Source organism: Pleurodeles waltl, chromosome 6 (genome assembly GCF_031143425.1).
Source record: "Pleurodeles waltl isolate 20211129_DDA chromosome 6, aPleWal1.hap1.20221129, whole genome shotgun sequence".
Lineage (NCBI taxonomy): Eukaryota > Metazoa > Chordata > Amphibia > Caudata > Salamandridae > Pleurodeles > Pleurodeles waltl.
The window spans coordinates 1,583,853,550-1,583,876,531 of NC_090445.1; the positions used below are offsets into that span (position 1 = coordinate 1,583,853,550).

The 22,982-nt window shown below is 42.9% G+C and overlaps 1 protein-coding gene across 1 annotated transcript in view; it reads right to left on the minus strand.

Annotated features, from left to right (window-relative positions):
• Positions 1 to 4,763: 4,763 nt before the first annotated feature.
• PRPF4 (pre-mRNA splicing tri-snRNP complex factor PRPF4) overlaps positions 4,764 to 22,982 on the minus strand; it is an 88,386-nt gene continuing 70,167 nt past the window's right edge. The window contains exons 10-14 of the mRNA XM_069241364.1: positions 13,675 to 13,764; positions 10,513 to 10,635; positions 9,839 to 9,946; positions 9,605 to 9,723; positions 4,764 to 5,293 (exon numbers count right to left, since the gene is read on the minus strand). Of these exons, the coding sequence (XP_069097465.1) occupies positions 5,100 to 5,293; positions 9,605 to 9,723; positions 9,839 to 9,946; positions 10,513 to 10,635; positions 13,675 to 13,764 (634 nt within the window). The 3' untranslated portion in view covers positions 4,764 to 5,099. The remainder of the gene's footprint in view (positions 5,294 to 9,604; positions 9,724 to 9,838; positions 9,947 to 10,512; positions 10,636 to 13,674; positions 13,765 to 22,982) is intronic.

The window sequence follows — 22,982 nt, forward strand, 5'->3', positions numbered from 1 at the left end:
AGATTGCTTATGTGTTTTATGGTTTTAGTTTACTTATGAGTGACATTCAAATGTGCGACACTTAGAATGACACTTTCTTGAGAATAAAAAACAAAAAATAAAGTGCATGCCGAGATAAATATCAAAAGTGACACTCTTGAGCAACAAGAAGCTTTCAAAAGATCTTGAAACTGCTACAAAACAACTGGAATTTTATTTCACTAATCTACTGCCCCTTGATAAAATCGCCCACAACACTTCCCCAAAACGATACCATACGTTTGCACAGTTTCCTCCCATTCTACATTTTACACCTGCTCCATTACACCTGCTTGCAGTACCACAGACAAATCGCATTGCCATCTCCAGATTACAATTGCCAGACCATTTTTGGCTACATGCACTTTACAATAAGAATAAATAAATCCTAACATTTCTTTCATAGGTATACCCCACATTACACCTCTCCAAAAGACACCGGATCACTCTCTAGCCAGTGTGTGCCCCTTCTGGAGTGGCCACTTACTAACTTACGGAAAATGTGCCGCTCTGCTACAGTGATCTCGTGCACTGGTGGACTGCTGTGCTCTGCGAAATTGCATGTGCCTCAATGCTGCACAGTGCTGAAGTTACTGGTCGTGCTGGCGTCGCACTGGCAGGCAGGCCCTGGACCTCCTGACTGGTGGGGAGCGAGCAGAAGTCAGAGAGTGCTGCTACAGCAAACGGTGAGCTGACCCCGTCTCACACTGTTACCCATGCCTTTTAAAGGCAGCGGCCGTGCAGCTGGTCACCAAACACAAGCCTGTGGCCCCCGCAGCCATCCCAACTCGTGGGAGGGGGAGGGGGGCAGGTGAGTTACTAATCATCGTGAGCCCCATCTGCACAGTGACAATGTCTGGTTGGGGGCCAGTGATGCTGAGGTGGGAAGCCTGCAGGAGCGAAACTCACAGAAGTTCTGGAGTATTTTGAAGACTCGCCTCTTCTGTCTGCCTCCGATTAAAGAATCCGATTCCACTACTTTGCTGTCTAACCCATTCCCTGCATCGGCATTTAGCAAACGTCACCTCTCCCGAGACACATGCCCAAGACCATTCTTGACCCCATCAAGAGTGACAGAGGGCAAACCCCCTCTCTTGTGCAATCAAGGCTTCAGCAACATTTTGAAAACTATAGCTTTTATGAACTTCCAGAAGGTTTCATTTTTTGTGCTGGTCCAGTCAAGCGCACCGACCTCCTCCACAGAGCAGCACTGAGGGGTTGTGCGTCGACCAGTGTCTAAGGGGGTCAATCAAACGCTGCCAAGTCTGCCCTTGCTATATGTACATATGAGTACTGAAAAGCCATTGGCAGTGTCTCAAGTATGCACAGAAATCGTGCATCAAAAAAGGCTGCTACGGCTCTGCTCACCTGGTTACCATCGAGCCTCGGAGAACCCCCGAACAGTTGCTGTTATGTGATATCAGCATCTTGTGGCCAGAACAGCCTTACTGGTACTCTCATGCTTTTTTCTTTCACATTGCCGATCCTAACCCACTGGGCCATCCTCAAGCGGCTGCCAAACTTCCCTTACCAGCACACACACTTCATTGGCCGGACAGCAGTAAATCTCCTGTGACAGGGCAGGCCGTAGAACACATGCACGTGCGTACTGGTAGTGACCAATCACTGTCAGGAGGAGGTAGCCAGGTTAGCCTGGCTGTGCCAACAAATAAAACGCTGTCCACTTGGGGGGGACCAGCCAGTCTGATCATCAGTCATAAGAACATCTATTGGCTGCTGAGTGCCACTTGGCCCATCTGTGTATCGCTAACCTCTTGAAAACACCAGAGCTGATACTATAGATCACAAAAAGTAGTAGTACACAACATTTTTATTAAGCTGGTTAATGTGTGTGACAATATTTTTACTTTGCTGCAATGCGCTACATTGACCTAAAATGCGTTAGTATAACGCAAGATGTGTGACACTGGGCAGGACTGGATATCTGTATATTTAATTTCGCTGATCCACTCACCAACACCTCCTGGAAAGTGGATATGTCATCCACTGGAGAGACGCGAGTCAGTGAGCATCGTTGAGTAGCATCCTGTTGACGAAGATGAGGACGTTGTATATCTTGACCGATGCCTTGAGGTTGTCCTTGTACGAAAATGATGACTATGGTGTTGAGATGTTCTGGAAGAAGGAGAGCACCTGGAACGGTGTATATGCTGGCATGATCCATGGTGAGACATGAAGTGCAATCTAGGTTGTGCCGGCGTCACATGAGCAGGTGGCGCGGGAACCAGCAGAGATGGTGGAGGCGTCAGAGGTTGAAGCAAAGGTTATTCTTGAGGAGGTGATGAATCCTGCAGCACGACTGGCGAGGCCAGGGAGTAAACCAGTCCTAAATTGCTCGTGTTCCGGTTCTGAAGGATCTGGACTGGCAGCTAGGGCTGGACTATTCTCACTGGAGTAGGGTCATGACTGATTTGCAAATGGCTGAGCCCAAACTGAGGTGGGATGGTGGAGGAAAACCGATGGACTGGGAAGCGGCCCAGGCGACTGCCAGTGGCTGAGATTAATTCAAGCATTCCATCCTTCACCTTGTTGTTGCTTTTAGCAAAAGCAAACAGCAAAGGGGAATATTATTACCTGTAACGCAGTACTGGAATAGTGCTATTTCCCTGAATGACCTGATTACTCTTGAAGAAGGCCTATGTTACTGGCCTGGAAGATGAATATAGCAGCATGCACCAGATATTCATGCTTGTACTAAGATGGTAAACAGGCAGTAAAATATGTAATTACATAGAGCACTTGAAGCAGACCAGAGGTAGTATAAGAGTTGTGAGATAACAAAATAGACACAGGGTGATGGAGCAAGACTGTGTATAAAGGCCAATTGTTAATGCACTGTGCATGATCCAAATTTGCTGTACAACTGAAGCTTATAAAAGTAGTTAAAATAACCAGTGTAATCTGAATACTGAAAATCCCTGATCCAACATTCCTGGAAGGGTAGCTATATAGAACTTTCCGACTCCTTAAGCACCAGACTTCAATTGCGGTGTGCCAAGGGGCGTACTGGTTTTTAGAGTGATCCAGTGCAACCCCCTCCTTGACCTTTGTGATGTTAAATCAGAAAAGTAACAAAAGCAATGTTACCTGAAGGATGCTTCTGCTACCTAGAACTCATACTGTCACATGTATGTAACTTGAAATACAGCTCGGCTATGTGAGGTCCAAGGCTGCACATTGTGCTTAACCTGAAGGATATCCAAGACCAGAGCCTGTTAGATAGCTCAGCTCTGAGAGGCATTGAGAAGGCAGGAGGCGCGTGACATGGGGTGTGAGTTGGCCCTCAAAGTTTTCCTCTGCCAAGAATATTCATGGTATTGATACGTCTCAGAATCTGGCAGAAGACAAAATGAGAAACATAATATAGAAAGATGTCAGTGCCACGTTTCTCAGATCACAAATATATAGATTTCTGGAAAGGTGGCTGCCTGGTTTTCCTCCTTCCTGACTGTTCTCATGACCTTTCTTTACATCCATACTGATCCCAGAGCTACACAATGAAAGGCCTCCAAAACTCTCCATAATCAACCATTTTGTTTAATACCCATGCTTGATGTCTATCACAGCTCTTTACGTCTTATAGCTGTTCTGTGCTCTCACAAGTTTGAAAATATTTAGTTTATCATGTACCTCAATTGGGCAGCTGAAGTCTCCCCTAGAACGCTTAGTGACTGTTTATGGACGATTTAGGGCTGGATAAGTCAGGAGTTCCTTAAACGTAATGGAAAAGAAACATAGCCACTGCTGAAGGGTCACAGGCATGACCCTATTGTTCCTCACAACCAGGAGTGGCTTTTACCCCTCAGAATAAGACGATAATATGCAGTGAGGATAGATTTCACAATGTTCAATCAAGGGCAGAAATCAATGTAACCAAGTTAGGTCCATTTGGCGCTGCGGAGCGCTTTATATGCTAGCTGCTAATCTCCTACTAGGAAGGGCAGTTATGGTGGCAATGGCACCTCCTATGGCTCCATAAGAAAGAAAGTACACTGACTGATTCTATCTGAGGTATGTTATGCCCTCTGTCAATCTTTGGGAGTATTTCAGCCCTTTAGCCCTTCAATTTTGACAACACCTGAAAGTCTTAATTGAGGGAAGCATCCGCCAATATATACTGTGCAAGGACATCTTTTAGATACTTGACTAACTCTGACCTGTCTTAAAGGGGCACAGTACTTCTGTCAAGTCCTTTCACCAGATCAGGTATGGACCCTCCATCCCGGTGGCTAAACAATTGACAGTACAATAGGACTGGTTGGCAAGGAAAATAAAAATGGGGTTTGGGGGAGACAAGGAAATTGGCAAGTGAAAGAGGGAAAGCACACAGTGGAGGGTAAGATGAGTGGGGCAAAATGGAAAATTAAATCAATTTTGAAAAGGTGAGGTGGAGGCAATGTGAGACAAAGGGGGGCAAGGCAAAGAAGAAAACGTTGGTAAAATCAACTATTTTTGGAGGAAATTGTTTGACATGAATCAAGCTCCTGGGAAGGCATTTTAGTCAAATGAAACAATCCAGGACCTTCACAAATGGCGTATGATCTAGTATTTAAAGAAATTAGACTACTGACTTTTTTAGAAGCATAACATTTCTTTTTTCATTGTAATGTAAGTCATACGCAGTTCCTGGGTTCAACACGGATAGTAAGTAAAAATGATTTACGTGTATTACTAGCTCTCTGAATCCATGATCTGGTTTTGTGGTTATCACTTATGTACAGAGATCCGAGAGAATCCCATGATAGAGAACATTTATTTTGGTAGCATAGCAGGCAACTTTTCTAATGGATGAAAGATGTTTAAATTAAAATAGAGAAATAACAATTTTATTAAAAATGTGTCCTCAACACTCAATCTCAATACATATTCCACAGTAAAAGAACTTTCAGGACTTAGTTCGAGGCGTAGCAGCTACGTACACAGACCGTAAATGGTGCACTTGCAGATGTTATGAGCTTCCAAACCACGAAAAGGAGCAGTTGTTAATGCCATCTCCAAAAAGATCTAACCATCTTCAGTTCACTGTCCATAAACTTGCCATAGGCAGTGTCAACAGCCACCTATTCTGCCACCCAGAGCTTGAAGGTCCTGTCATATGAGCACGTAGCGATCAACTGCCCATCTGCAGAGATATCTAGCCCCATTACTTTCCCCACGTGTCCGGCCAGTGTTTTCATCGGGGACCAGCCCGGGTGGCACCAGATCTTTGCAGTATTATCGTAGGCTGCTGTTGCCAGGTAGTTGCCATTGGTAGCTATAAGCAGAGAGAGAAACATAAAGAGAAGTTATTTACCCATGTTTTTTCTGCTGAATAAATCTACTTTCAGAAACTGGAAATACAGTGATACAGACCCTAAAAGCCTCCAACTAAAACGTTTTGTTTGCCTAATAAAAGGACCCTTTAATTACAGGATCACTTACTTTAATTATATTTTGAAGAAAAATGTTTTGTATTTGTAGTCTCACAAGGTTTCTGTGCTAGTCATTTGCAAAATCTGCAGGCAATTGAAGACGGTACAGAACACTGAAAGATCTCTCATTAATTTACAACAAGTGGGTTAAGAGCTTCCTAAACATGTTGGCTAAAGTGCAGGCAGTGTAGATTCTGAGCTAGATAGAAATTGTTAGTTTTGAACTCCATTCCTCCAAATCAGGTATATAATGTCTTCAATGTGTATGCACTTCAAGAAAAGCAAAACGCGTCCGTAAATCTTTTGATAGTGAGGGTAATTCCTGTGTTTTGGAGAAGAGCTAATGCTGCAATCTGATACCACTCAGGAGGTAGAGGCAGGCAGGCCTTGTGGACAACATGCGTCCAAATAACACCCATGCAGGTCTAGGGTTACTCATCATACCAAATGTGAGAGATGATCTACGATAAGGATACTTGATATTCGAAGGGGGAGAAGTTGCAACCTGGAGGCCGGTGAGCCTCCTGCTGACTTGGGCTCACACACAGGGGATGTTGCAGAGGCCTGAAGACGAACGACAGTGAATGAGTCCAGTGAAAGTAAAGGGTCTCAGTGTGGCTACGCTATGCCAAAGCAGCAAGGAGGGAGAAGAGCCTAAGATTTGAACTTTCACAAATGGTTGATGCAACGCATTGGCAGCATTCGTAATGTAGCCTTTTCCTATGACTGGAATCTTTAGGGAATACGACTTATGGTGATCCAGTGAATGTAGAACGGAAACAAACTACTAATGTGCGCCCTAATCCAAAAGGAACACGCCAAACAGTTTGTTTTTGAGTCGCCCAAGTGCAGAGCGCCAAAATAGCCCCAGTCAAGGCCAGGTGCGTCCTGACTGGGCTGATATATAAACCCATCAATACAACAGTACCTACAACATAGAACACAGTGACGTCTTGTGAAACAGAAGGACAAGAAGAAGGGGGATGGACAAACAAAACAGAATGTGCACCAACAACATGGAGGAGACGGAGGTAGTGTCACTGGTGTCCATGTTCAAATCTATTTCAACTTCCCCCGTCACCAACTACAAAGAGGTTTCAAATAAAGTTTCCCTTCGAGGGTGGCATACATAAACCAATGGATGCCACAGGGGAGAAAAGGAGGAAGACTAAAAATCGGGACACCTATGATTGACAGAATGCATGAGATTGGAGCCTGAAGGAACAGAGATGGAGGAAGGAGGGATGGCGTACTGCGGGGTCTGTGTAATCTCAGTCAGAGTTACTGTTTGCGGATATCTGAAAAATGAGGTCTGACCAGTTTTAGGCATGTGTGAGTCGAGGTATGAGGTCTGACCAGTTTGGGCATGTGTGAGTCCAGGTATGAGATCTGACCAGTTTGAGGCATGTGTCAGTCGAGGTATGAGGTCTGACCAGTTTGAGGCATGTGTGAGTCGAGGTATTTGAGCTTTACAGATGGAGAGATAAAGATACACACACCTTTCTGCCACTATCCCCTTACGCTCCTCTATATTTATAGCTGTGAAAATGGTGGTTTACTCAGAGCGATAAAAATGAGACAGTTACAGAAAACACAAGTGGAGTTTATATTATTGAGTTTGGAAGGAGAGCTTTATGTAATTATGGTTTCATGTACATACATTTATACAGATAATTACGGAGCCTAATTGCAGTATTCTTTGCAATTTAATAAAAAAAGAAAAACACCCTAGGTTAAATCAACCTTGATGAGCCTCCATTAGTGGAACTGAAAAACACGACCAAACTGCCACGTCAATGCAGGTATGCAGGGCACTTTATCTAGGTGGGGCCTGCCATTCTACTCATTTCTGAAATCACCATGGTTGGAAGGGATCTTGGTTTTTATCACCCTAGCACCCCAGCTAAAGAGGCCCTGACTTGCTACCACTGCATAACGTTTTAGACAAACATTGGGCTCCTTGAGCTAGTAGGTTAGATCAATCTGCACTTCAGGAGAAGCTTTCCTGCACTAGCACTAAGGAATGTCTAACTCAAACCTGTTGGCTCTTTATCCCTCAAAGGTTGGGTACAATAGTACTGGAGAACAAAACTTCTTGCTGTGACCTCTGAGGAGGCTACAATGGTGCGTGCAGAAGTGTCGACCCATGACCAGGAGAAAAGGAAGCCAGGGCCAGCAAACTGAAGCCTGCATGAAGGTCACCTTGAGGGAGTGAGCCAGCCAGTAGCACCATGGCTCCTGCAGGCCATCTAGTCAGGCCTGATCTCAAGGCATGGCATCGGATTTACAGTAGGGTCAAGAATCTGCAGAGGATCTTGTTTGGATGTAACTGTAGTCAATCTTTATTGCTCCAAGTGTCCCTTTACAGATTTATGTATTTTTCATAGTCTACATTACACTTTACCAGACTGAGGACAGAATGGCTTTCCTCTTTCAACCGAAGGGTTCAATACTGTTGGCTAGGGCTGGACGCCCTGATTATGGAACGATTAGAAACATTTCTATACCTCTTACAGTTCCAAAGAAAAAGTGGTTTAAAGACACAACTGTGCCCTAACCCTAAATCTCAGTTTTATAGCTGCTAGTGGCAACTAGCAGCTCGACTAAATGGCCCAGGTTACCCGATTGCCCTCACTAGCTAACGATTTTGACCACCATCAGCAATACAAAATATGGGCCCAATAAATTCAGTCACTCAAAAGTAACCTACTATTGGTGCCTGCCAATTTTGAGCACCAATAGAATGTTTTGTTATTTTTAGTTTGTATGGTTCGAATAATAGCGTATACGGCCAGGATGACATCAATGTGAATAGAGTCTGGTCTTTGCAGTTTTTCAAAATTTTAATATGTTCTGTTCTTAACCGAACATCAGCCAAATTCAGATTCACAGTTGTGTAGCTATGACCGAGAAAGCTCGCTTAAATTTTGGAACTGTTTGCAGTAGTTGGTCTGGGGATCTCCGGTTTCGACCACTGACTGAAGAAGTTTTGAAAGAGAAGTCCTCCGTTTGAAAAGGATATTATACAGAGGCCAAAATGCATTGACTTTTAAGAGATCCCGTAGTAGAAGACAGTGTAGGGAGTTTAATGCTGATGAAATGCGGTCACAGTGTTTTCCCATAGAATTCCAGCTGCAGGTCTGGATTAACTGCACTCTTTAATGTCGATTTCGGGAGAGGCAGATTCATGAAAATGCATTATTCAAGGTGGAATGAGTCGAAATGCTGTCTGAAATGCCGTCACTGTGGCCTGGAACACCTTGACAGGAAGAATCCATTTGCAACTTCTTTGTCCGAGGATTGTGATGCTAAAGAGGAATAGAAACTTTTGAAAACTGCAAGTTCTCGCTCACAAATGGGTCTGACTAAGGGGATTTATATTTCTGAAATTACCTCTGCTGTGCAACTTCTTTGGAATATGGTGTCAGGAAAAGATGAATGATTGGTTCAATAACTACAAGAGCCAGAACACTAGAGGACGTGCCATATTTTTAGGTCTCTAAAATAACCAACATTTGAATCTTCAGGTCAGAAGGGTCAAAGGCCAACTTTCTTGCTGCTCTATTCCTACTCTCACACAAAGTAAGACACAATGATTCTCAATAGGGTGGATGCTGACAATTCAGACAAATATACTACTCAGTCTATTTCTCATTAAACTATTTGAAGTAATGAGGTATAACCCCTTCACATATAAACAGTACAAAATCTTTTGGTGTCATCTCTTGGTCACAGTAGATGGTTAAACCTGCTTTGTTTCGCATTTGTGTAAAAAGAGACTGTTTCCTTTTTAATTAAACAGTGCGGACTCTGACACTAAAGTTCATTGTGTGCTAATGTGCTATTATCGTGTCATGTTGGATTCCAATCCCAAACATGCTATCATCTCTGGGAGTAATCACAGACTGCTTGGCCTGGCTACCTTCAAGAGTTAGTTGTACAAGAGCTACTTTGTTAGCTTATTGGCACGTTACAATACCTGAAGCATTGGAGCCCCACTGGTAAATGACATCACCCACCACAGGCGCTGCCAAGTAACCAGGGTCTGCCAGGGAACCCAAAGAAAAGGCCTCAACACAGGCATTCTCTTCATATACTCTCTCGCCCTACGCCTCGACAAAAACAACCAAAACATATTCAGCAGCGATTCTTACGTTCAAACTTAACACCAGTGATCAGATTATGGTGGGCAGGGATGGTGTATATGCACTTCCTCTGCCGCAGATCCCAGACTTTACATGTGTGGTCGCCACTGCCCGTTGCCACATGATATCTGGAAAAAAAAAAAAGAGACGGTGACGATCATTTCAAAACCTCTTAGTTACATGAATTATCATTTAAAGCAGCAAATCCCACGATTTACTGCCCTGGTAGAAGTCAGCACCTACCCATTGGGGGAAAACGCAATGGCATATATTTCCTTTAGATGCCCTTCCAAGAACATGATGCACCGGCCAGTTCGGAGGTCCCAGACTCTACCGAAGGCATCCAGACCTCTAGACAAGGAGAGAAGTAAAAATGAGACCCACTAAAAAAAGTCTGGAAAAGCAGGAGGTTTCACACAAAATGGCTTAACTATATCCTCCCCGCCACCCATTGTCTCCTAAATGAATATGAAAATATACACACCACTGAAAGGGAAAAGTTAAACAGTTATTCTTCACATTACTATCTAGGGGGATTTTATAGTCTGGATGCAGTCAAGGACAACTAAATAAACCTCAACCATTCTTGTCAAATAGAATACTTTAGAACTCTGTGAACGACCTCATGCTGATAGCTTTAGCACATTCTTACCAGCCTTCACTGTTAATTTGTTCCACACACCTCAGTTAACACGGACGATAGCTTTCAAAAAGGTTGAGGATAGTTGCAAATAGAGTGCCTTCAAAGAGTATATTTCACAATAAAATGTCTTCTTTCATGACAATGATGTAAAAGCAACCCATTCTTTAGTAACAGAACAAGGATTTGGCAACATATTTCTGTAAGCAACACACACGACTACCCTTAAGTGATACATATGCCTCCCCTTTCCTACAAACCACTTAAGACATCCTACCCTGTTCCCACCAGTGAGCCATCAGGGTGAAAGGCGATATCGTAAACTCCCTTGCTGTGTCCTTCCTGGTGTAAGATTTCCTCCTGAGCATCAAGGTCCCACAGACGCCACGAGTGATCATAGCTGTAAATGAACAACAAAATAAGGTTATTAACAAAAATGAGAGCCAATGGTATACTAAGACACAAATGATGCCCTGCTGTATTGTCTTAAGCATATACAGTTCTACATGCAAGAGCTGACTGCAGCTAAATGCTTCAAAACCAGGGTTCATCATGCTGTGCCCAAAGACAAGATATATACCATCAGGATTTGGGGGTTTTAATATCAAATATCTTTGGATAACGTACAATTTGAAAAAAAAGTGTAAGAGGTTTGAGCTATGATTGAATAAAACGCTCATTAAAATCACAGGTAATATTATAGAGTAAATGAGTTTTCCATAAGGTCCATAAACTGACAACAATCCTTCAATCGATTCTATCTGAAGATGGGCAATCAAGGTCAAAGAAGCACCAAACTCTTGATGCGATACCTGCCAACAAATTAACAGTAGCAAAAAATGCCATAGAAAAGTAACCATACTGTATTTATTTAGGATTATCTGAGGACACCAGGCAACAAACTAAAAGTAGCAAAAATGTCACAGTAAGCTAACTGCAGCAGTCTTCATGCAGGATTACCAAAGACAACAATTTAAACCACAGTTCAGCTTATTGGGGACCTGGAAAAACAGACCAGGTTCTAGAGTCTAACACTGCTCCGTTTTTCAGTGGTATTTTGGGGCATGTGAATGTTAAAAGGCTGCCTGTTTCAGGGACAATACCTCGGAAACCAACTCCACTGCCACCATCCCAGACTCCTGGAAACACGCCAAGGTCAAACCGCCCGTGAAGAAACCTCAGCCAACCCCAACTAACTAAAAAACTACCGCCCCATCTCTCCTCCCTTTTCCCGCCAAGGTCCTGGAAAAAGCCATCAACCGCAAGCTCACAGACTACCCCGAAGGAAACAACCTGCTAAGCCAATCCGGCTTCCAGCCCAATTACAGCCCAGAAACCACCCTCATTACAGCCAACGACGACATCAGCCGCCTCCTCGACCTGGGGGAACCACTGCCCTGATCCTCCTTGACCTATCGGAAGCCTTCAACACCGTCTCTCACTCCACTCTCATCACCACACTACATCGCATCGGCATCCCAAACAATGCACTCAACTGGATCTCCTCCTTCCTTTCCAGCGAACACAGAGGATCCATCTACCACCCTTCATCTCAGAACACAAAGAAATCATCTGTGGCGTTCCACAGGGCTCCTCCCTCAACCCTACCCTCTTCAACATCTACATGACACCACTGGCAGTCATCGTTCACACCCATGGATTCAACATCTCCTACGCCGATGACACCCAGCTTGTCCTTTCCCTCTCAGACAACACCGTCAGCATAAGGACCAACTTCCAAAACACCCTGACCGACATTGCCACATGGATGAAGACCAACTGCCTCAAACTCAATTGAGACAAAACTGAGGTCCTCATTTTCGGAAGCAAACCCTTACCTTGGTGGCCCACCGCCGTCACCCCCAAGCCCACCCCCAACAGCTACGCACGCAACATTGGAATCATCCTGGACACCCAGATTACAATGAAGCAACAGATAAACTCCATCTCTGCAACATTTTTCCACATACTACGTGAGATATTCTGTTGGATCCCCATCTCAGCCAGAAAGACAATGACCTAAGCACTAATCGCCAGCTGCCTTGACTACAGCAAAGCACTCTGTCGAAAACCATGAAACAGCTCCTGAATCTTCTCCAGAACGTGGCTTCAAGCCCCACCCTCGACCGCCCCAGAAGAAACAGCATCACTCCCCACCTCAGGGCCCTCCACATCCAGCAAATATGCCTCTTCAAGCTCCTCATGCACACCTACAAAGCCCTCAACAACTCAGGACCCACCTAAATCAATAGCTGCCTCATTTTCCACCATCCAACGAGAGAACTCTGCTCAGCCACCCTTGCCCGGGTCCATGTCCCCTGCATCCGCTTTGGAGGCCTTTCCTTATTACACACCGCCATCAATGCCTGGAACAACCTCCCCCTCAATCTGCGAACCTCCCCTTCTCTGCAGGAGTTCAGGAAGCAGCTCAAGACTTGGCTTTTCGACCAACACTTTCACCTGGCCTAAGCTTATACAATCCCCTCAGCGCCTGGAGAATCACCCCACCCTCCGGGGTGACAAGCCGCGCTCTACAAGACCCTATGATTGATTGATCGATACGGGCTTGTGCGCTACACCAAGAAATCAAATTCAAGCTATATTTAGAATAGGACCACAGCAAAGGACTGAAATGCTTACGTTTAGACTTGATAGTTTTGGAAAAGAAAGCTTCTTCCTTCAGACTCCAATAATTTGAAGCCAACTATGAGGGGATATACAAATAGGTTAGTCATCAAGCCTCAGAAAACCTTTAAGATGTCACCTGTTCACCTAAGAAGAACTACACCCAACTCCACATCATTTATCTCTCCCCATAAAAGTTGTACAGCACTTAGGAATGTCACTGCCTGCAGTGCATGAGATAGAAATGTTTCCAATTGCTCACTCATGGGGTGCATTGTCCCAACAGTCAAGGCCTTCTGGTTGGGGTAGTCCCAATAAATCAGGTGGAAAGAAAAAGCAATCCAATCACAAAGAAGATAAATAAACCAAAAAAAGTCAGCACTATGTTAAACGGTCATATATCTCCAAGTAAACCTTCATGCCCTCAATTGGGCACCATTGCAGTCAAAGGAATTCGATACTCGCTCAAAAAAGAGTTATACAAAAAAACAAAATCTGTTATTTAGTGCCAACGCTTTGCAGTTTAAAATCTCTCAAACAGTCTAGCTAGTACCTCTATTCAATGGTATTCATTTGAATGATGACTGCCTGCAGATTTCTGAGTCAGTCTTGCCAGAAATCTAACCTGTAACTCATTTCCCACGCTGCAGGTGGAATTCAAATCCAACTATCAAAATCCTTTGTAGAAGAGAAAGGCAGGTGGTGTCAAAAGAACTCAAATAAAAATGTCACTTAAAATGTTATAACATGTACAACACAAAGTTGAAAATGAATCAACAAAGGGAATACAAAAAAACAAATCTGAAATTCCTACCATGTGGTGCCAAGGAATCTTCCAGAAGGATGCCATGTCACTCGTGCCACTCTCATTGTGTGACCTTCAATATCTGCAACGGGTTCATCACTAAAAGAAAAAAAAGGTCAGTGTTTACCGGTACTCTTACGCATTGCCTCCTATGGGCCCTCATATGCTCTAGTTCATACATCTTAAATGCCTTACGCATCCTAAGAAAGGCCCAAAACATCATCTCACTGCGATGTGTACACTAATTCAGGTCTATAGTGTAGAACTCACATTCAGACAATGAATTTAGCAAAAAGAGTTAAACCGAATTGCGAATAACATAACAGGGAAAGGCCACAATAAAAAAAAACAAATACCTGGGACGACAAGTATGTGTAACAAGCTTTTGCAAGGGGGTGAGATTTCGGTTCACTTTTTGACTTTCTCAGAAGCAGTGGTGAGTGCAATGGCTGTGCTTTCTCCTGGTCTTGCAGAAAACCATTGTTTTAATTTACTATCATCAGTGCTTTACAAGTGCGGGGACTGTCCAGTAGCGAGTACCTCCACTTCTTTAATTTGAAAGGGAGAGTACCTGCACTTCTAAGCACTGCTGCATTACCTTTAATAGGAGAGTATTGGCACTTCTCAGACGCAAGCAGGTACTTAAAAAGATTACCTGCACATTTATATTTCCAGTTAAAGCACTGACTATCATTTGGCTCTGAAGTAAATGCCTACTCACCACCCACGTGAGCAGGCAGATAAGGTCGCTGCAGCATTGGCTCAGGGAAGGTGCACACCATCCATTTGTCCCCGAGGAGGGTGGGGAAATGGGGGGCATTTTAGAGCTCCTTCTTGTGACGGGAAGGCATGCGTTTGTAAAGAAGTGGTTTCAGAATGGCTGCCCAGCCGCAATGGTTACCCATCGCTAGGACTCTGCACTTCCGCCTGACTGGTCCAGGTGGCATAATGTACGCAGCTACTCTGCGAAACAATGAAATTAACTTGTAGGATTTCACGGGCTTACTCTAGTCAATAGAAGCCATCAATGAGCATTCGAACCATCTGCTTGAATCTGAACCGCATTTTAAAGTGCCTTTCGCAAGTGATGAGTTCACCATGCGGAGCAGCCATTCTGCCTTTGGCTCTATAAATGATAAACTCCTTCCCCTAGAGGTAAAAGGATTATTTCACGGCATGTTGACAAGAGGCGTATCATGTCTTGCCAGAGCTAATTACTTTTGGTAATGTGCATCCCAGGAGAGAATGTGTCACAACGAGAGGCTGCAAAGAGCCTTCACCATGACAAGTATAGTTGAGAAGAAAACGTTGCACTGCCTTTGTAAAGATTTCAGTGCATGCTGAGGCATACTTGCAGCCTCTTTTGTTGTTTAATCTCCAACATTGTTTTCAGATTCTTAGAACAACGACAGTAAAACACTAGAGGACATATTTATACTATGTTTGCGTTGAATTTGTCTCTTTTTTTTTTTTTACGCAAATTCGTTGAAAACTTAACTCCATATTAATATTCTGACGCTAGACACATCTAGCGCCAAAATATTGGAGTTAGCACCATTTTCTGGATGTGTGCACCTACCCTACATCAATGCGATGCAAGGTAGACATTCCTATCTAAAAAATGGTGCTAACCCCATATCCCCATATTTATCCCCCAGTGCTAAAATGACGCATGGGTGAGAGAAGGGGGCTAACGCCTGGTCAGACCATGTGTTAGGGGACCTGTGGACCCATTTCCATGATTAAACACCATGGAATGGGTCCACAGGTGCCCTCCCCAAGCCCCAGAAACACCCCCACCCACACCATAGGATGGGGGACCCCATCCCAGGTAAGGAGGGTAAGTATTATTATTATTTCTTTTATTTATTAACTGCCATCAGGGCCCTTACTTGGGGTACCCTGCATGGCACTGGGTGCAATCGCCATGCCCAGGGGACCCTGGTCCCCTGTGCTGGCCACTCGGGTGGTGGGCATGACATCTGTCTTTTCTAAGACAGGAGTCTTGTGTTAGGATGGTTGTGCGTCAGGAAATGACGCTAGGCAGGTTAACAGCATTTTTTTTGCATCTAACCAGCCTAGTGTCATTTTCTGAGGCAAAACCCCCTTCATCCCTACCGCCACCCCAACCCGGCTAACATCATTTTTACTGACAGTAGCCCAGGTTTAGGGCCGGCTTGCAGCATTCCATAAATTTGGCACCAGGCTGGCGCTTTGGAATGACGCAAGCTGGCGCTATACTTTTTGCCGCAAAACTGGGTTTGCACAGTTTTGCCCGCAAAAAGAATAAATCTGGGCCTAGGTTTAGGGGTAAGCACAAAAAATGTTGCAGCAATGCTAACAAGCATTGACAATACAATAGGTCTAGATTATACCTGAAAGGGACTCTTCAGTCAATTGTGAGTTTAAGAGCTAAATAACTCATCATACATGCAGTCTGTCACTCATCCTTGCAGTCATGCTTTCGTTCACCCCATCCATCCACTAACAATTTCTTACATCCAACCACTCACCTATCCACAATAAAACCTTCACACTCAACAAGCTTAGTTAACATATATTAAAAGAATAAAAGTAACAATATATATATTTTTTTTTAAATGCTCAAACTTAAACCAAGAGGGCATATGCATGCAATAAAAATAAAATAAAACTGGAAAACTAAGGGACGACCATCATCTTAGAAAGGGATTGTGCATGGTGTATCACTGTTCCAAAGGTTAACCATGATGGTTGCCAAGTTAAACGCTAAATGTTGGCAGTCTCAGAATGGTAAAACGATGCTACATTATGCCCAATACCCTTCCAAGTTCGCACTCAGTAAATATCACTCTGGAAGGCCATGCTGGAATGGCATAGTGCATACTGTATCATTCTTTAGCGATCCAAGATAGTTGGTGTTGCTTCTAAAAGTGGTGTCGTCTGGGCACAATGAAACCATAATCCATTATGAACAATTCCATCCCAAGTTGGCCTCCCATTTTAGAAACCTGTGGCACAGTGCAGATGATATGAGCAGCAACCAAGAGGCCGAACAGCATGCATTAGAGAGCTGAAGAGGGCTCTTAAAAATAAATAGAACTGAAGAAAGCAATTAAAGGGGGCCTTTACAAGGAGAAAATGGAAAACTAAAGTAAATCCATACAAACACATGGCACTGAAGGACATTCATTTTCATGTGGACGAGCCTATGCACTCAGGAGAAATGGCATCAATTACAGGGCTATCGAGCCAATGGCCAAAGCTGGCAGAACTCACTTCTTGCCCAATCCTGAAAACTCAAAACAGACCTTTGACATGTAAAAAGCTTTCCCAGTAAACCAACTGGGCCGACTGCCTAAATCGCTGGTTGTCACAAAAGCAACTCAGCCCTATTGTACTGAGCATAAAGCTCTCCCACAAGGTGGCCATCGGGCATATGGTCGTAAAATTACAAATATGTACAAAACTGAAGTTGGTAAAATATGTTAATATATGTATAGTAATGATATATATTTATATAATGATTATGTATATATATATATTGATTATATATATATATGAATAAATAAATAAATAATACAGGCGCTTAATTTCATTAAAAAGAAAAAAAAAGCTTAAACTCCTTAACATGAAGGACAAGACATTTACACCCTTCACATTACCATTGTACTGCAGAGGACGTGAACATCTCGTCCTCTAGGGGACTTGCAGGAGAAACTCTAGTGTTTGCACTGGAGACTTCCCTGAATTCATATAATGGTGGGGGCCAACATGGAATCGCTTCAGCTTCAATGTCCCATCAATGATGCCAGAATGCCATATGATGCGACGGATCCCACCGGACTGTGTACAGAGAACCAGGAATGCACAGCTCTGCATGCGACTCATGTGATTTCTACCACACACACACACACACAAATGCCCCCCACCCCTAACGCCTCCTCCCTAATGCCCCCCCCCCGTCCCCCCCCCCCACCAGCGGGTCTCATTTTTTTTTTTTTTTTTTTAAGTGCCATCATTAGAAAGGGTCTTTATATTAACAAAGTATTTCCCTTCCCTGGAGAGGAGTGCCCCCCCCCCCCACTTTCCCCTGGGGAAAAGGAAAAAAAAAAAAAAAAAAGTTATAAATTTTGTTGTCCGGTCGCTCCTGCCCTGGACTCTGAGCTGACCCACCCCTCCCCAGGCAAGCACTTTTACCTATGGGGCACTAATTGTTCCTCTCTCAAAAGGATTCCTTCTTATAGATCATGGATGACGTCTGGAATATGGACCAGCACCCCCAAAGAGGACAGCATTTTCTTAAGACATTCTCCCTTTGGGGGGGATGGAGGGACGTCTCCCCCCAGCTGCATGATAATCCCCCAACCTTAGAGGGAATCGTGTTGCCACCTTTCAAATAAGTATTAGCAGAGCCAACAGGTCTGTGCTGGCTACCAGCCATTTGACAATTTTTGTTTTGGCATGATTTTTGCTAAACTTTATCGCTCTGGAAGCTGCAAAGCCATCATCAATCTAAACAAAAACATTTTGTAAAGGCAAAAATGTTCTTTTGGTCTCAAAAAAAGAACACATTGCTGTAGTATTCTCAATTAATTAATCAATCTTCTTTACTGATCCAGCATTAAGCCATACAACTGAACACATAAAACTTTACAAATTAAAAGTAGATGCATCTATTCCACATCTACATATTCTGTAGCACTGAGGGGAACTATTTTATGTGTTGATGTGCTCCTAGTCAAAGGGCAAGACGCCATAACTCATAGTGAAGTCAGCCAATGGCTGACACATTGCCCATTGATGCATGCCGGTGGGGGAGAGGCGGGGTTAAAGAAAAACGCAAATGACAGAAACACAGACTAATCAACGAAGTCTGGCTGAAAACCCCTACTATGTTATACACATATTATTAGTAAAATCGAAAGGTCTGGGTTAAAAGACGTAAAAAAAGCCAGAATGGTCTGGCATTAGCAGCCAGTCTATTGCCTCTGGGAAAGAAGGTGAACAGGAGGGAAAGAAGGCAAGAAAGGCAGTGAGAAAGAACAAAACCAGCAAAGGAAGAAAAAGGCAGGAAAGAGGAAGAATAGAAAACAGGAAATAAACTCTGGAAGAAACAAAGGAAAGAAGGAAAAAGAAAAAATGCAAGAAAGAAAAAGGCAAGAAAAAAAAGGGAAGACAAAGGCTAGAAAAAAGAAGGAATGAAAACAAAAGAAGGAAAGCCAGAAAAAGAAAACAGGGAAGGAAAACAACAAATAAAAAACAAAACAAAACAAAGGAGAAACAGGAAGAGGAAACAAAATAAAACAAACAGAAATCCAAAATAAGAGAAAGGAACAAAAAAAAAAGGAAAGCAAAACAAAGAAGGAAAGAAAAAGGAAAGGAAGAAAGAAAGGAGAAAATGAGGAATATAAGCAGGAAAGAATGAAGGATTGACAGAAAAGAAGGAAAAGGAAACAAAGAAAAAAGAAACAAATAAAAAAGTGGAAGGCAAGAAACAAGAACGATAGAAGAAAAGAGAAGAGGGGAAAAGGAAAGAAGGAATGCAATAAAGAAAAAGGAAGGAAAAAATGAAAGAGAGGAACTAAACAAGCAAACAGATGCAAAGGAAGGAGAACAGGAGAAAAAGAAAGGAGGGAAAGAAGGAAGGAAATAAAGAAGAAAAAGACAAACAAAAAAGAAACAAAAGAAACAGAAAGAAAAGGAAAGGAGGAAAGACGGGAGAAAAGGAGGAAAGAAAGAAGGAATGAGAGAAAGAAAGAAAGAAAAAAGAAAAAGAGAAAGAGAAAGAGAAAAGGGATGGTAAAATGAAAGAAAGACAGGAAAGAAAGCAAAGGAGAAGAAAGAAAGGAAGCTAGAAGGAGGAAGGAATGAAGGAATGAAGGAATGACAGATAGGGTTGCAGAGATAGAGTATCCTCATGAGCTAATATTCATGGTTCATGTGGGCTGATAATATGATGTGAAAAAAGCAGCTGGTCATATCAAAAGTAATTTACAACAGCATTGGCAAGAGAAGAAACTGATAAAGCTGGAATGTGTCCTGTGCTCTCATCTGGTAGAAAGCATCCTGCTATAATATCAAGCTCTGCAAACAAAGACAACGCTAAAGTAGTAAAAACAAAAACAGTGGCACTGAGGGGAACTAATAGGTGTGCGGATGAGCCCCTTCTGAAAGGACTAAAGGCAGTCACTCAAAATGAAGTAAGCTAGTCGATGAAGTAGGTTGACCCACTGCCCATTGCTGTATGCTGTAGTGGGCGGAAGCAAAATATGACTGACACAATAATAGACCAATGGTTGACGAGGGGGCTGCAAGCCCTTTATGTAATATAATATGCATACAACTTTAGTAAAATCAAAAGATATTTGCTAACGCCAGACCTAAAAATGATCATCCATTTGCTTATATTCTGGCATTCTGGAACAACCAAGAGCTGGCTAGTGAAAAATAGTTTGTGTAAAATTGACAGGATTCTTTGGTAACCTGGCAATTATCTCTGTTTGTCCTAATTATCAGTCTGGGACTATCTGGACAAGGCTCGGGTAATTTTTAGCTCATTTATTTATGAGTTTGCCGATTTGGGTTACATTTCAGAGGGGGAAAATACAAATTTTCATTGCTTGCCCCAATATATTTTCCCACTTGGGATTGTCCAGTAAACAATAGACAAGTGGCAATCCTACAGGGGATGGCAAATCCCAGCAAACATTTGCCCTGGCGCCACTACAGCGCCCTGCATGTTACACTGGGTCATCCCACTTCAGCTGTTGGCTAACTTTACTGTGAATAATTGCATTCTGCTCTTTCACAAGAAGCACATCCTCACGCACAGTGCCACAAACTACTCTGGCAATATCTGTTTCTGGAGAGAGAAAAAAAGAAATTAATTTTAGTTTGCCACACATGAACGGTACCATGTTTATCAGAAGTGTGGGAATGTTGGGTGTAACGAAATGTGCAGCTCTCCACAGATTCTGGAACTTTCTCTCAAAAATAAATGTATGAAAGTGCAGGATTTTGGACAAAGATTAAGGTTAGCAGGGCATTCTGGAAAAAGTGTTAGTGGCATCTGTGGAAGTCAGACCATTGTAGACTCTTCTGGGTGTTTTGTTATTAGAAATGTCAAGGTTCGGTAGCATTCCCGTCTGGCGTCTGAGCCCGGTCCCCAAATACCTCAGCTACTCACTTTGCCAAAATGGGCCTATTTTCATGGGGAAAATAAGATGTCTCTCCATTGAATTTTAGGGCCTAAAATTTAACAGATGCCAGATCTAGCCGCACAAGTGGGGTACCGTTTTAGTAAACAAAAGTTTGGGAAAGCTAGGTGGTAGGAATTGTGTATATCCACACCAATTCCAAAAATTTCCCTCACAGAAATGTAAAGGAAATGCATAATTTTTGCCAAAGTTTAATGCTTGCAAATCAATTACGGTAAAAAAAAGGTAGTGGAATCCACGCAAGTCACATCACTCTGGACTCTCCTGGGTGTCAGGTTTTCAGAAAGTCTGGGTTTGGAAGAATACACTGGATTGTGGCTAAGCCCCAGCCCAAATTCCAAAGCTACCCACATGGCCAAAATGGGTAATTTTTCCATAGCAAAAGTTTGATGTCTCCACTTTGCATTTTGTGTCCTTTTCATGTTGCAAGCGCTAGGCCCAGCCACACAAGTAGGGTGCCATTTGTATCGGGAGAAGGGGGGGAATACGGAACAGATGAATATTATTCACTGCCAAATTAATTTCTCTCCATTTTGGCTTCCAGATGTAAGGTAATGTGCAAGAAAGAACACATTTTGCAAACTGCCCTCTTGAATCACAATAGTATGGGTAACCCCAAATTCAGAGTCGAACAAATAACCACTACTTCAAAAGCTCAGTATCTTGGGCACATTCAAAAAATTCATTAGATTTTATCATGAGAATAGCTGCATGCTTAGTATATAATGAAAAAACTATCAAAACAATCATTATATGCTGCGTCTCAGCTGATGGCTCTGGGACGTCCAACAAACACTATATATATATATATATATATATATATATATATATACACATACATATACATACATATACACATACACACACACATACGTCTGGAGAAGAAAAAAAAGTACACATTCTTGCACATCACTTTTTTCACATTTTTAAAAAAAAAATGGAACAAAAAATGTTGCTATATTTTAGCTATTTCATTCACAAACCCATTATAGGGCTGGAATTTCAAAAATGTGGCGAAAAGGGATGCAAATGTGGCCTGAAACCCTCAAGTGGAAAAAAATATTAAGAAGGCTTAGACTCAAAGTACCTCAAACATCATAAAAAAAGCTAATTGCTGGGAGCATTGGGTGGCAGGGACCTCAGCTGGCAAGGGGGCTGTCTCATCTGAATTCTCTCCAATACATGTACAAATAATTTACTCTGATCGCTCAATTTCCCCGGCCCCCTCCCCCTCCCCAACATGGAGCAACAAAGTCCCTGGACCATCGCATGATATACGGTCCCCATTTTCAATTCATAAATAACGTACATATTCAACATGCATGTTCATTGGTGGCACAAAAATGTGTACATTCTGGAACATATGGTAGATTTAAATCATTATTCTGAAATTAGCACCTGCCTAAAGAACTTCTGTATTATTAAATGACAAATCTTTGAGGTGTACAAAATTAAAAACAAAAAAAGCCTACAGATAATCTTTCTAGGTCAGAAGGGAACAAATATGATTCAGAAGATGTAATTCTGAGGCAGGGATGTGAGATGGTAGAAGGAAGCAGGGGTCGGTGCTAGTGTAGGAAGGAGAACATTGCCCACTCCTGAAGTAAATGGATTAGAGGGCATGAGAAACGCTCTCTCTTTAACTGTTCCTTTAACTGGAAGCTAGATCTCTACTTTCCTTGTATTGTATTCTATTATTATAGCATTTGTATAACACTTACTGTCTGGAGCTGTAGCACTCATGCACGATTGGAATCTTATAGCATGTTGAGGTGTGCTTGGTGTGCGCCAGACTTGGTTTGAGCATATGGCCCTCATAACTAATGGAACAGAAAATGGCCTAATCACCAACAGATTAGATACATCCAGACAGGTCCTTAAGTGTGGCTTGGTGTCTGCAGACACCACAGCACATTCAATGACAAAGCCATCATGATGCACCCCCATGCTCGGCAATGTTCCACTGGCTTCTCAGGAGATGTCCAGGCAACCCTCATGTACAAGCACTTCAATGGGAAGCAGGTATTCGAAGAGAACACCGACTATTCCCTGGAACACTTCAAAACCTCAAGGCTTCGACCTACTCACTGGGCCTTACCTGCCCAGGGATGTAGTTTC